Source organism: Carlito syrichta, unplaced genomic scaffold, assembly GCF_000164805.1.
Source record: "Carlito syrichta isolate Samal-C Ts95f unplaced genomic scaffold, Tarsius_syrichta-2.0.1 Scaffold287649, whole genome shotgun sequence".
In the NCBI taxonomy this organism is placed as follows: Eukaryota; Metazoa; Chordata; class Mammalia; order Primates; family Tarsiidae; genus Carlito; species Carlito syrichta.
In genome coordinates, this window is record NW_007231745.1 from 45,253 (window position 1) to 60,167 (window position 14,915).

General features: G+C 44.7%; 2 protein-coding genes across 2 annotated transcripts in view; one reads left to right on the plus strand and one right to left on the minus strand.

Moving 5' to 3' along the window:
• Positions 1 to 664, minus strand: part of LOC103254919 — a 1,169-nt gene extending 505 nt beyond the window's left edge. The window contains 3 exon segments of the mRNA XM_008052898.1: positions 1 to 194; positions 196 to 319; positions 321 to 664. Of these exon segments, the coding sequence (XP_008051089.1) occupies positions 1 to 194; positions 196 to 319; positions 321 to 664 (662 nt within the window).
• Positions 665 to 942: 278 nt separating this feature from the next.
• TWIST2 (twist family bHLH transcription factor 2) overlaps positions 943 to 14,915 on the plus strand; it is a 58,260-nt gene continuing 44,287 nt past the window's right edge. Inside the window, exon 1 of the mRNA XM_008052894.1 lies at positions 943 to 1,639. Within this exon, the coding sequence (XP_008051085.1) occupies positions 1,122 to 1,604 (483 nt within the window). The 5' untranslated portion in view covers positions 943 to 1,121 and the 3' untranslated portion in view covers positions 1,605 to 1,639. The remainder of the gene's footprint in view (positions 1,640 to 14,915) is intronic.

Consider the following 14,915-nt stretch of genomic DNA (forward strand, 5'->3'; position numbering starts at 1 on the left):
CCGTGGTGTCGCTCACCGAGGCCCGTCCCGCACTCCGGTCGCCCGGCGCCCTCCGGCCCGGAGCTGCCGGCGGGTGCCCCGCGCAGGGGAGGCCGGGCCCGGGGCAGCTCCGGTCAGCTCCCAGAGCGCCCTCAGTTCATTGCTGACCCACGAAGCGAAGGAGGAGCGCAGAGGTTGGGGCCGGACAAGGCGGGTCCGGCGGGCGCTCCAACCCCTGCCTAGCACCAGCACCCGCACTAGGGCAGGGCCAGGCAGCCGAGCGCGGCGGGCACCCGGCGTGTCGGGCACTGGGCGCTCCCGCAGAGGCTCGCGGCGCCTATTTTATAGCACTTTGAAGGAAGGTTCAGGCAGCGCGTCGGGGTCGGGGCTCGCCAGCAAGCCGGGGTGAGAAACGGTTCCCTGGGGGTTGGGTGTCCGTGGGGATGGGTGGCCCCAGGGCTCCCGAGTATCCACACGCCCGCGGTCTGGCTGCTCGGAGCGCTGCCCGCGCAGCTGCCCCCGCTCCAGGCCCGGGATTGCCAAGGCACACACGGGTTCGAGCGTCCCGGGAGGCTCTCAGCTGCGTGCTCATCTCCGGGGAGCGCGTCTGGGGTTGGACGCGGCTCTGGAGCCCCTCGCGTCCCAGGGAGAGATCCCGCGGCCGAGGGAGGCCGGATCTCCACATTAAGGCGCAGACAAAGCCGGACTCAGCCGGACTCAGGAGTGTGGGCGGCCAGAGAACGACCACGGCTTCGGGTGGGGGCGCCGGCGGCGGGCGAGGACCCGGGCTCCGGGGTGCCCGCGGTGGCCAGGGCCGAAGGGGGAGGCAAAACTGAAAGTGCCGCGCCGGGGGGCGGGGGAGGCCGGCGAAGGCCCCAGAACTCGTCCTGCCCCCGACCACCACGGCCAATCAGCGCGCCGCCCTCGCTCCTGACAACTATTTAGCAACCCAGCCCGGCTAGAGTTTCCAAAAAAGTTAGAATAACTTCCTCTCTCGGAGACCTCGGTTTTGCACAAGCCGGCCTTGAAATCAGAGCCTTTCCAGCAAGCCCGAGATCGTGTGCTCGGCGGCTGCGGGCTCGGCCAGCGGCGCGCGCTCGGCGCCCCGGCGCCCCCAGCCCCACGCGCGCCGGGCGGGCGCCATGGAGGAGGGCTCTAGCTCGCCCGTGTCCCCCGTGGACAGCCTGGGCACCAGCGAGGAGGAGCTCGAGCGGCAGCCCAAGCGCTTCGGCCGGAAGCGGCGCTACAGCAAGAAGTCGAGCGAAGATGGCAGCCCGACCCCGGGCAAGCGCGGCAAGAAGGGCAGCCCCAGCGCGCAGTCCTTCGAAGAGCTGCAGAGCCAGCGCATCCTGGCCAACGTGCGCGAGCGCCAGCGCACCCAGTCGCTCAACGAGGCCTTCGCTGCGCTGCGCAAGATCATCCCCACGCTGCCCTCGGACAAGCTCAGCAAGATCCAGACGCTCAAGCTGGCCGCCAGGTACATAGACTTCCTCTACCAGGTCCTGCAGAGCGACGAGATGGACAATAAGATGACCAGCTGCAGCTACGTGGCCCACGAGCGCCTCAGCTACGCCTTCTCCGTGTGGCGCATGGAGGGCGCGTGGTCCATGTCCGCCTCCCACTAGCGCCGCGCCACCCACCTCCGGACCGGCGCGCCTGGGTAGGTGCTGCGCGCGCGACTGGCGCCCTCCGCCGCGGGGGGCGGGCAGCAGGGCCTTAGAGAGGCGGGGGTCTGCGCGTCTGCCCTCGTGGAAGCTCCACAGGCCGCGGCAGCGTGGAGAGAGTGCGCTTTTTTCCTAGCAACAGATGAGGGGTAAAGGGGCTGTCGGATGCTTCCATGTCCCGGGGCGCCCTGAGGACTTTTGCAAGCTCCCACGCAAGGGCGTCTGTCAGTTGGGAACCAGCGAGCCGGTGACTGCCCAGCAGGGTCCGAAGGCACTTCTTGGTCAGACGGTCGCATGTTCCATTCTCGGGGGTGTGTGGGTGTCTGGGGTGACTGTGGGGGGAGTGAGATCAGGAAAACTTTCTGCAGCTGGCTGGGGTCTGAGAGATGGGGGACCCGCTGTCCTATGCATCCCTCGTAGCGGAGGCCGCCCGCAAAGTTGCCCGAGCGGGGTTGTACCTCTTCCCGGGAGCTGCATAGCGCGTTCGTCGTGCGGACACTCGGCTTTCTCCAGTTGCCCGCGCGGGGAGTGCCCGGCCCACGCCTTGGATGCCCGGCCATCGGTGCCCTGGTCCGCCCAGTGGCGTAGAGGTGCGGGCCGACGGCGCCCAAGTTTAACTGGGGAGGGCTGGCGGACACTGCCCTGCGCTGGCGGCTCTGAGCCGCCTCAGGGCCCGGAGATCGCAGCACCCGGTGCGACTGGAAAGGGCTGGGAGCTCCAGGACGCAGAAAAGCGCCGAGGCTGGGGCGCGGGGTCGGGGACAGACACAGCCTATCCGAGCCCACGGCTTCCCGCAGGCAGGTGGAGCTGACATAGGAACTGGGAGCCTCGAGTCCCAGACTTGAACTTGGAGTGCCTGGGAGGGGTTCCGCCCGCGCCGCGTCCCGGCGTCCAGCCTTGCAGGGGTGCGCCAGGGGTCCAGCCTGGGAAACAGGTCTGGGAGACTGGGAGGCGGTGCGCGCCGGGTCCTGTGCCGGGAGAAGGCGCGGGGGACACAGCTGCCAGGAGCACTGGAAGTTCTGGCTTCCTCTGGAAGAGCGATCAGGGCGTCCTGCATCGGCTCCTTTTCACCAGACACCTTCCCAGTCCCTTTAGACAAGCTCCAGCCGCGGAGGCGCCGTCCCTCACCAAGGGCTCTGCGAGCATCCAACACCTCTCCGTCCTCGGTCTGCCCTCCAGGCCAGTAGAAGGGCACGACGAGATTCCTACTGCGGGGGCCGAGTTACATATCCTTCCTACTTAGTATGTTTTAGCTTCTTGCACATCTTGCGATGTTTTTATAAAAGTCTCTACTTCACACAGAAGGAATTTAGATTAATCAAAAGTGCGCGGCCGCCCATTCTCCCAAACATATCTATTTCTTTTTTATGTGGGTCTATAATATCTGCGAATGTTGTTGCTGTGACTACGAAAGACTGGTTTAACACAGGTGGGTTTTCTTTCTTTCTTTCTTTCTTTCTTTCTTTCTTTCTTTCTTTCTTTCTTTCTTTCTTTCTTTCGCTTTTATTTCTATGTCGCTGAAAATTCTTTTGATGAAATAACCTCATAAGATAATGACCAATTTATAATTTTTTTAAAAAAAGTTTTTTTTGGTAGAGAATAACTTGTGGGAATCTTTGCCCGTCTTTGTCAAAGACAGATGGAAAGTGTCCCAATCACATATTTCTCTAGGAAAGAAAGTTTGGATTGGCTGAGTACTAAATGCTACAGTGGGATAATACATTAATTCTGTTTTTTTGCTGCCTAAATTAGGAGCTTCCATTAGTTACTTCCATTTATCCTTTATCCCATTCATGGTTTACAGCACCTCTAAAAGAAGAATGAACAGATGAGGAATATCATCTTTTTAAAACCACACACCTATAGTTTTGCTTAAGGAAACTGTCAAAGGAACTATCGTTAAGACTGCCCTCCAGAAAATTATTAAAAACAAATACCAGTAGATATTACCCTGATGTGAGAATTTAGTGAGAACATTTAAAATTCATTTAAAAATAATTAGGCACCTCAAAACTTAGAGAACCAGTTAGATAGCAATGAAAGATTATATGAAAATAAAATGTAATACTTATAATAAGTAAATGAAGACAGTGTTTAGAGCTTCTTTGGAAAAATATCTTTAAAAATATAATAGATAACAGTTAATTGGGGAGAAGATATTCTATATGAGGCCTACTTACTTTTATTTCTATGTACTTGAACACAACTGCATAGTTCAGACAGATTACTTTCTTTAAATAAGTAGATACTCTCTATAAGAAGAGAAGGGAAATATGAAAATTTTTGATACACTGATGATTCTGGAAACACCTTTTTATATGTTAGGCAAATGTCTTTGTATTCTTTTTGTTTTTAACCCATTAGTCTCTATGAGCTTAAATAAAATATGATTGGTTTGATTTCCTGAAAATGTTGCTAAATGCCATTTGTTATTTATTTGTAACATTCCTAAGAATCATTAGCATTAATTCTATGTATCAGAAAAAAAAAATTCTGGATAAATTGTATTTGATTTTAATGTCTAATGTGAGACAACAAAATGCATAAATTGTCCTTTGATTCAGAGAGAAATATGGGAGGGGTGAGTACAGTTGGTGCTGATATTTATCCTGCCTTTCTTCTTTGGCTTGGTATTTAAAAACACAATTAGACAATAAATCAGGTGTCCCTGGCCAGTGAGTTGAATTCATCTAATGGAAAAATCTTAAAGAGAGTTTAATGTATTTTCATTAAATGCCTGATCCTTTGGAGCAGGGTTCAAGCCACCTGGCTTGGAGGGTGGAAGAAGGTATAACCATTACTTATCAGACATTTATCCTATTCTCTACTGTGTCATTAAAAAGTTTTCTCTAACTTCTGCAAAGCATGCCCAGATTTTCAGTAGGTTATCTTACTCAACTAACTTTTGTTTCTGAGTACTTCTAGTTACTTTGTAGAAAGTGCTTGACCTCTTTACCACCTAATATATGTGAGCTTTTCCCTCTCTCCTGAAAATTTACTTCTTGACGGTTTGTTAACGGTTCTATTTGGGATGCTAGCTGGTCTCAAAGGAAAATCAATTTCCCTGAAGAACAGTAATGCAGAATCCCAGTAGAGCTTTTGCTCGGTTAGAAGAAGAAGTAGAATAAAAAGCTAAGATTCCTGAAATATAAGTAATGTTTTGTTCTACAATACCCATTCATAAGATCTAGCGTAGGGATTTGACCTCTGTTAGGTGGGTATTGTCCCCTTAAATATCAGGTAGTATTCTTTCTCTCTTGCATAAAGGAAGCCTTGCTAGTCATCTGGCCAGGGATGGACTTCAGTAGTGGCTGTTTGAGGCTATTTGAGATAGAGTACTTCATTGAGGTTTTCTGAAACTCCTATTTTCAGACAGGTCTTGAGCTGAAAGGATCGTGTTTTCATTGTCCTTGCTTCACGATATTCTGGGTAGACGGAACAGATGCCTGATTTCTTTTGCCTGGCCAAAAAAAAAAAAAAAAAAAAAAAAAAAAGAAAGAAAGAAAGAAAGAAAGAAAAGAAAAAAAGTAAACTCTTTCTGAGCAGAGTACTGTAGCTCATAACTTTAGTTTAAATCTGGGCTTAAAAAAACAAATATTTTAATAAGCTAATTTTAAAGGCTGAACTTTTATGACAGATTTTAAGCTTAGTATTTATATTAATCTATTCTCACTGGTGTCTTTAAAAACCCTGTGAATGCATGCTGGAATGTCTGTTTATGTTTGTGTCTTTTCCTGGGAAAGGATAAATGTGCTACAAAAAGCAAACCAAATACAAAGCTCTCCACTAGCAAAAAGTTCACAAATGAGGCAATAAAATTCAAAGAAGAGATGCATAAGTTACTGTAGCCAAGAAATGGAAAGCCATAAAGAAGAAACAGAATCTAAACAATACAGATATGAATGTTTTCAAAAGGAAAACCAACATGAAACAGGAAAACAGAAACTGATTAAAAAGATATTCCACATGGTCACCTGAGTCTACAAATGTGATAAAATTGCATAAAATGAACCTACATACATACACACATATATAAATACATGTAAAACTGACAAAATCTGAATAAAGTCTGAGAGCTGTATCAATGATAGTTTCTCAGTTAGAATATCTTACTATAGTTTTGCAAGATGTCATCACTGGGGGAAATGAGTAAAGAGGATAAAGGAATCTCTATAATATTTCTTACAATTTCATGTGACTCTGCAATTTCTCAAAATTAAAATAAAATATATTTCACAATAATTTTAAATCTATACATTTATAAGTGAGCAAATTACACAAGAAATATTACTGTGCTTTATCTCAGAGTAATAAACAAAATGTGACGAGCAAAAATCTGTACTTTTTTTCTGATGCCATTTATGTTGTTATACTTTTCTTGAGAATATGAGAAATCCCTGTATATTTCCAATATATCATTAAGTAGAAGTGACTTCTTACCAGAATTAAGTAAGGAGTAGTATCCCAGAAATATGAAAGGAGAAACACCAATTCATTGAGATTTTCTGAAGATATTTTGGGAAATACCTACCTTAAACCGATACCTCTACTACATTTCCTGTTTAAGGTACTAATTTTATATTAACTTTTATCAAACACACACAATTCTAAAGTCAATGATTTATAAAAATTATTCACTAGGAAGTAAGTATTTGGAGCCATGCACAGTTGAGAGGGAGAGGAAATAGGGAGAGGAGAGAGAAAGTTCTAAACTCAGTCATGGTTATTTTAGATGAATATTTGTTTTAGAAACGTATTTTGTGTTCTTGGAAACATATTTTTTGTTTTTGTTTGGTAGTAAGCATTTGAATGAGATTTAGTTATATTCAACAGTACCTTGATTGATTGCTTATTTTGAAATGTGAATGATAACATTAACGTGATTAACAATGTGATGTAAACTGAGGCAGACTGAGATTTTTTTTTCTTCAGTGATTATTCATGGTTGTCACATCAAAAGAAGACTTGGATCCCAAACTGGAAAAGCCAGCACGTAACTTCATTCCAACATGAGGGAAATTTTTAGTGGTTAGCTGGAGGTAGAGTCATTTTGAACCCAAACGGTATTTGACATGCTTCAAGTATCTGCATTATTTCATCCACAGCTCCACTGTTTAGAATAATATGATGGTCCTGTGATTATGAATAACAGAGAACATGATTCTGAGAGCTGAGTGCACTTTTGTCTATTGAGGCTGCCACTCACTGCCCAATTTCCCACCATGACATTGTTTTCCTCTGTTATTTGACCAGGGAAAGATTTAGATGAGCCAGTTTCTCTGAAGCCTCATGTAGAACTTTAATTGCAATTCTCAGATCCTAAGAGCAATACCTTGAGAACTGGGAAAATCTCTCCTTTTTCATTTAGAATTTTCCCCTCACCTATAAATGAAAGTCAGAGTTGTACTCAAAAGCTTTCAGTTATCAAATTCAATAATTCTGGAAAATAATCCTGTCTTTTTAGTTCACATTCTGCCTTCAAAAAAAATAGCCACCAGCATCTTCTGGGAGGAAATGATAAATTTAGTTATGTTGTCTGGCATTAGATTCTTATTTCTCACTGTCTCATTTGACGAAGATTTCACTTTTGTATTTCTGGATGTGTAGTTCCTATGTGTGACTGATGGGAAAGATTTGGGCAGACCGCTTGACTTTTATTAACTCTTCAACCTTGACTAAACATCAAACCCCACCCCATGGCTGAGATTTGTGATGTGGTCACAGCCAGAATCTTTCCAGAGTGCCAGGCAGGGCAGCTCAGCAAAAAGAACCTGGGGTAGGTTTTCAACATTTTGCTTCAAAACTGGAGAGTTGAGGATCTTTTTACTGTCTTCCCTGTGGAGAAAAAATGTCCAAACTTTTGTTGTTAATACTGTTTTTCTACTGCTTACAAACAAAGTGCCCTAGCTTTTCTGTTAAATTATCTGTGTCCCTCTTCTGAAGGTTCAAGAGATTTTTGCCCACTTCAGGGGCAGGGAGTGCTCCATAAGAGATGGTTTGGAGAATAAACAAACTCCCTGAAAGAAAACACAGGCCAGTTCTTCACAGTCTTGGCCTCTGCTGCCACGGTGGTTTTCTTTGTCCTATTTTGATTCATATTCTGTAAATGAAAATGCAAATAGGAGGCATTTTCCTTCCATCATGAGATCTAGAAATAAATCTCCCTTTTTATTCATCTCAGTTCTTCGAGTAGATTTGGTGTGCATGGTATGCAGAGGAGTCAGGAGTCAAAAACTGGTTGACTCCCTTGACACTCTGGAGCTGAGGGTGAGCAAGAACCTGTCACCTGTCCTTTACTTCCATAACACAGACTCTTGACTGGGTAGAGGAATGCACAAAGCAAGCTCACCTGAAGCTTGGGCAAAAATCTATACTTATTGGGTCTCCTCTGGGAAGTTTGTGAATTTTAAATTTCATCCTCAAGGAGATGGTTTTGTCTTGATACACAGCATAAGGTGGTGGTCATTTCTTTGGGAAGTGCTTAAAATGCTGCAAATTGGAAGGGAAATGAAAGAGGAAAAGTCATAATTTTCTTTGTCAAAGTGAGCATCAACATGTCTCTGTTCACATAATTGGATTTGATTGATAAGCGGCATCTTTACTGAGGATTAATTTTTCCGAACCAAATAATTCCAAACTGCATACACATATCCTGGCTTCTGACTAGTTGAAATCTTTAGAATATGTCTAGCCATTTGATTTTCCTCTCTTTTATGATAATCTGCGTGCATAGGTGGGAAGCTAAGAAAGACAGATTGGACCATTTTACTTTTTTTTTTCCCTGTCTGGTGAACACCTCTTCTCCAGTGACTGTCTTCTACCTCCTCCCCTGACCCAGAGTACACGCTTGTATTTATTCTTTAGCTGAGATATCATCTTTTTGAAAATGACGAACTGAAGTCCACGTGAGGTTTCACTTTATAAAAAGTAGCAGAGGAAGAACCAAAAGCCCACCATCAGGTCCTGAAATAGCACAGTCACACGTGGGGAATAAATACATTATCGCCGAGGATTCTCTGAGGGGAACGTTTCTAGGCGATCCAGAAATTTAGTACAGTTTACAGATGTGCACCCATGCCCCCTACCCACTTGTGTGCTTGGTGACTTCCTCTCCTTAGTTGATGCTATCATTACTATTCTCTTAAAAAAAAGTTTTCATTGATGCTAGAACAAAAATACCCCGAACAAATATCTTCCCTGAGAATCCTGATGTGTCCTATTTTTGTTGATTTCTCTTGTGTAAAATGACCTGCTCCAAGTATCCCCAAACTGTATGAGGACCATGTAGTGGCTGTGGCAGAGGGTGCATCCTGGACTGGCATTTTATGGTCCCCAGCGGTCAGGCTGAGAGATAGCTTATCTTGCAGATGTCGCATATGCGATTTCAAAGGCGTCATGAAGAGTTTACACAGTCCCTGCGAGCAGGCAGCATTTTTAGGGTAGAATTAACTTAAGAGTATTTTGCTGGATGTTAAATTACTGTTAATTCCAAAGCTTTCTTTTAGACTATTTTTTGAGATTGCCTTCCAATGAAATGACAAGCAAAAGTTGAACACAATTGCTCACTTCTCTGCTCATTTCAGATGTTGCTGTTATGTTATCTCCTTTCTTGTTTTCACAGAAGAATAATCTCATGTAATTTGTGTTGAACAGTTTAATTTCTGTGTGTGTCCCCAGTAACTGAATATATTAATCTAACATTTATAATTTATCATATATAAAAGTTATTTTTTTCAGAATGACAAAGTAAAAGAGAAAATTAGAATGTGAACAGGACAAGTGATATATGAAGAATTTCACAGGGCATTCAGGTCCCTTAATAAGAGTGCAGAAGACTCCAGGCTTGTGTGTAGACCATCAGTCTCTTTCCACCTATGACTTTAGGGGACTCATCACCTTCTCCCTCAGGGTCCCTCAGAGACCTAGAAGATGGTGATTATCAGAAAAAGCACCTTGCCTGCTGCCAGAAAAATAATACTCTGTCAAAGTCCAACAGGGCCACCCCAATGCTGCTGCAGGTGGGAGCCTGTCCAGGACACTGTGACAAGAAGGACTCACTGTGTCTTCGCCATCTGTTGGCTCTCTGGTGTCACAGTACTCTGCAAAGAGCATCAAAGAAGTCCTGAGAAAGCGGGGTCCCCAGAACGGGGCGGTCGGGTGTTGCCTGCTGTGCATTGGGGTGAGACCCTTGAAAGAGGTGCTCAGGATAGCCTGTGGCTGCTCAGGGAAAGAAGCATCATGGGCATGGTGCCCTATGTGACTCAGAGGGACCCTCCCATGACAGTGGAGGGGAACAAGAAGAGAGACATGGCTGGCTGCCTGCAAGTAGCCATCCCACTGCCCTGGCGTTTCCCTGGTCCTCGGAGCCTGACAAGGCTTGGAGCTCCTCATCAAGGCTTAGTCACCCACCAGGTTGTACTGATGAATGTCCGTGTCTGATCCCAGCACAGCTCGGTGTTTGCCAAGGTTAATGAAAGGAAGTGGTAACTTAGCATTTATTTCCTCCCCCTGGATTTAGCGGCTATAGATACAACCCTACCGTCAAATACCTCTTTAAGAGCCTGGGCTCATCTAAAGATGGCTCCTAAGTGGAGATCATGCCAGGGCGTCTCTGAGGTTTGTAGAGGAAGCAGAACCAGTCCTGCCTTTGCTGAGAGAAGCCAAATGACCATATTGTCTGTCTCATAAAGTATCATTCTGCTTGAATACCAGAATGCTTTGAACGGCAATAAAACGTTACGTTGAACAAATGACAGATTTCATTGCCCCTCATTCCTCGGAAGCGGGCCCATGTGGAAATTCTCTGCTCCAATCTCTTGGACAATCAACTTGTGTTGTAGCATTTCGTGAAAGTTACAAGTATTGTCTAATGTTAATTACATAATTTCACTTTTTTCTGACCAGAAAGAGAAAGTGAGAAGACAGAAAGTGAAGCGGATGTGTGTTTCTGGCTCTCTGTGCTCACACACTGGGCTTTATCCTATTTAGTTATTGACAATGTGAAACCCGAATTAATTCTGAGAATTTGTAAATGTTTGCGACTGTATTTGATTACTGTGACTTTCTGCAATATATTTTGAAATTAATTTAAGTCACTGTTTCTAGAATAAATCATATGTGATTCTTCCCCTTAGTAAGTTTCTCTGATGTGGTATTTTTCTAATTTGAGAAATTATAATTAGACAGAGGCCAAAGGCTGTTGCCTTTGTAGGAGGCGGGCTAGGTTCCCAAGTGAATCTTTTGGGCAAAACGCATTGTCTTGTGTCTAGGGGAACAATGGTAAAGAATAAAACCTTACTGAAGTCAAACATGGAGTGGGGAGTAGAGAACACTTTTCTTCTTTTAGCTCAGCAGTTCTCTGTGTGGTCCTCGGCAAGTCATGGCCTTTCTGGACCTCAGTTTCCCCATCTGTAAAGTGATATACTGAGTTTCTGATAGCCAGCCCTCCAGCTACCAGAATTCTAAGAGTCAATATGACCCAGCAATTTCACTGCTAAGTATATATCCCAAAAGTAGGTGTCCATACAAAAAGTTGTACATGGATGTTCATAGAACACTATTTCCAATAGCCAAAAGGTGGAAACAACACAAGTGTCCATCAGTTGAGGAATGGATAAATACAATGTGGTTCATCTACACAGTGGGACATAATTCAGCGATAAAATTAACGAAGTACCGATACTTGCTACAGCATGGATGAACCTTGAAAATATTATGCCAAGCTCAATAAACCAGATGAAAAAGACTACATATTTTAAATTTTCATTTATATGAATCATCCCAAATAGGCAAATTTATAAAAGTGAAAGCAGACTGGAGGTTTCCAGGAGTTGGTGAAAGGGGGCTGGAGCCATAGAGAGAGTGGCCCCAAGGTTCAACATGGCTTGCTGAACAGGTGTGGGATTTCTGCTTGGGATGATGAAAAACTTCTGTAACTGCATAGTGATGACGTTTTCACAACAGTATGAATGCACTTAATTCCACTAAATTGTAGACTTTAAAAATCATCCAAATGATAGGGTTTATATATATTTTACTACAATTGTAGAAAAAAAAATCCTATGACCTAGATTATGGGCCTCTCTGGTAACTGACAGGATTTGGGAGTGAAAAGGTTCCCCTATCACTTTTCAGAGTCATTATTTAGTTTATCTGAATGATTCAATGCTTATCAAACTGTTCAAGTTGTGCCTACCTAAAAGCATTTTTCTTTTGAACTCTGTTTCCTAATGTGTTCTTTAAAACACACACACACACACACACACACACACACACACACACACACACACACACACACCAAGTATCTCAAACAATTCTGATACACACTGCCTCTTACCTGTTCTCTGATTTTAGTGGCATGTGGATTGCACCTCTTGAAGCCTCTCTTGATAGATTGAGTCTCATACTCTGGGGACTTGAGCCATAGAGAGAGTGGCCTCAGGGTTCTACTAGACTTGCGATCAACCCACTAGAAGAGAGCGAGGGGTGTTTTCCACATTTGTGGTGTGGTGTCTGGTACTTGAGTAACAGGGAAGACCTCCAAGGGTGGCCCATGACCTTGCATCCATCACCTCCAGCAGGCCCAGGCCCTGTCCATAGGCTCATCAGACCATTTCAGGCTGGTTCATGGGCTCAGAGACCTTCAAAGTGTTAGTGCTACCTCCAAGGACCTGAGTTTCCTGCTCTTCTTGTGTATGGGAGCTACCCTCAGAAGAGAGGGACACCGGGAAGGTGGAACGAAATCATTCAGGGCCAATGGAGTGGCTTTCTTCCTTTGGCTCCTTTTTCCTTCCTTTCGCCCCCAATCTGTTAACCCTTGGCATGCTTGGATGTTGTCAAAACCACTCCTGCTCAAGAGGGATGGGCGGGAGTATTGCTTTCAGTGCTGCTTCCGCCTTGATTTAGTCCTGTTTCTTTTTAAAAAACCATCACTTTTGTGGTGTCATGTGGTCATATTTTGAGATGTTTACAGAAACCCCAAAGATAGTGTTGGGTTTGAGGATTGTTTGAATTTTCAGAATCTAGACAAGAGGGCCCAGGAGAACTCAGAACAAATCTAAAACAACCTTACCAAGAGGGTCGAGTTGCTGAAAGCAAAGGAAAATTGTTCAGTGTGATGAGGCTGTTCCCCCATTCCAAGTCCTCTTCCCCCACCAAAGAAAAGCCACGAGAGAGGGAGAGACAACGGGAAAGAAAGATTCCCAAAAGCTGAAGAGAGAGAGGATTCTTGACGGAGACAGGAGAACTAGACTGTGGGACCCTGGCTGCTTTCCTAGTTAAGTTGTACAGTCGACTTGACAAGACCCCGGTCACTCCCTCAAGCCAGACACATCTCCGTCTCACGGCCCCCATCAGTTACCACCACATGGGTTCTTCCCGCAGATGCGAGGCACAGAGCCCAGCTGCAGAGTGGACATGCTTTGATTCATTAGCGCATTATTCACGTTTGCAGCACAGTACATTTGGTTGTCCTGTGGGACACTTTGCTTATTTCTCCGGCCACTTTTGCTTCTTTAGTGACGACCATGTCCACCCCATACTCCGCATGCTGCAGGCCACTGGAGCCAGCAGTTCAGCCAATACAGGGTGAATAGGAAGGGGAGCTTCATTCTTTGACTTTTCAAATGGTTTTCAGAGATACAACCTGGAGGTCCTGAGCTAAGTCGGCACTTGGACTCAGTGTGCAGAATGTCCCTCTCTTCCTCCCTTGACCCTCCTTTCCAGTCTTTTTGACTATCCCTGAAGCGATCGGGCCTTAGTGTCAGAGCATGCACTGACTCAGTTTCCCTCTCAGCACACCTGTCACTGGAACTAATAGAAAAGTCAGACTTCCTGGTGAATCCCATGGGGACATATTCCAGTGGTCATCCCTTACCTACAGTTTTGCTTTCCAAGGTTTCAGTTACACTTGGTCAACCAGAGTCTGAAAATATTAGATGGAAAATTCTGGAAAAAAACAACTGATAAGTTTTAAATTGAACACCACTCTGAGTATTGTAATGAAATTCCAAGCCATTCTGCTCCATCTTACCCCTGGATGTGAGTTATCCCTTTGTCCAGCAGATCCACCCTTTGGATGTTATCTGCCTGTTAGTCACATAATAGCTCTCTTGATCATCAGATTAAAAAAAACATGGTATACATGAACTTCAGTACTATCTTAGGTTTCAGGCATTCACTAGGGGTCTTGGAATACATCCCCTCATGGATAAGGGTTGTCTGCTGTAATTTTGTCCCACCGAGGTCTGATGGCTCAGATCAGCAGGCATAACCACTCACAACGTAGCCATATCACTTCTCAGCCTTTTGGTTAAGATCAAGTATAGTACAACTGTAGCCATAGCATGAATGGAATACAGCAGTGACATGCAGGTCACTGTCCCACAGATCCCAACAGTGGATATCCCATGAACTGATGTGACATTTACTAATGCAGGTCCTTCGCAGCATCAGGTCTCTAAAGATGATCATTTCAAACAGAGCAAGTACAGGTCAAAAAGAAAGAGAATAACTTTCCCTAAATTAAAAGTTAAGACTTCTGTTTGCTGGGGGAAAAAGGCATGATAAAAGTTTAAAATGAACTGGGAAGAAAATATTTTAAGCCTATTTTATAATAAGTCAATATGCCCACTAGGCAGAGAGCCTTAGGGAAAAAAAGACAATTACCCAGAAGAAAATATTGGCAAAAAGCATGAATTCACAAAAGAAGACATTCATTTGGCCAATAAATGTATGAAGTGTTGAACTCCAACAAAAATTCAAGAAAGCTGAAATAAAATAGGAAGCTACTATTTTTTATTAATTTTTTAATTAAAAAATTATGTCCTCCAGTATTAAAGAAGGTGTGGGGAGCCAGGCTATCTTATCTCTGCCAGTGGGAAGATAAGCTGCATAATCTTTCTAAAGGGATTTTGCCAACAGGTAAGAAAAGATTTAAGATTTGGTGAGCAATTCCACTTCCAGGAATTATCTTAAGTGCAAAGTGGCAGATCTGCCTAGCGACAAAGAATTTCATAACAACTTAATTCATGTTAGTGAAAAGTTTGAAATGCTCTAGAAAATTGATTGAATAAATTGTGCTTAATCCATATATTGTGTAACCCTACACCGTCAGAAATTTTGTGTCATTAGCAAATGTTTTATAATGTGAGGAAAATGGTTATAGAAGAGAGCAGATCATAGGATCCCAGATTGGAAAAACAAAGTGTGTGTGTGCTTGCCCGGGTGTGTTTGTCTAGGGAGACTGCGGCAGGAATAAATGTCTCCAGACCA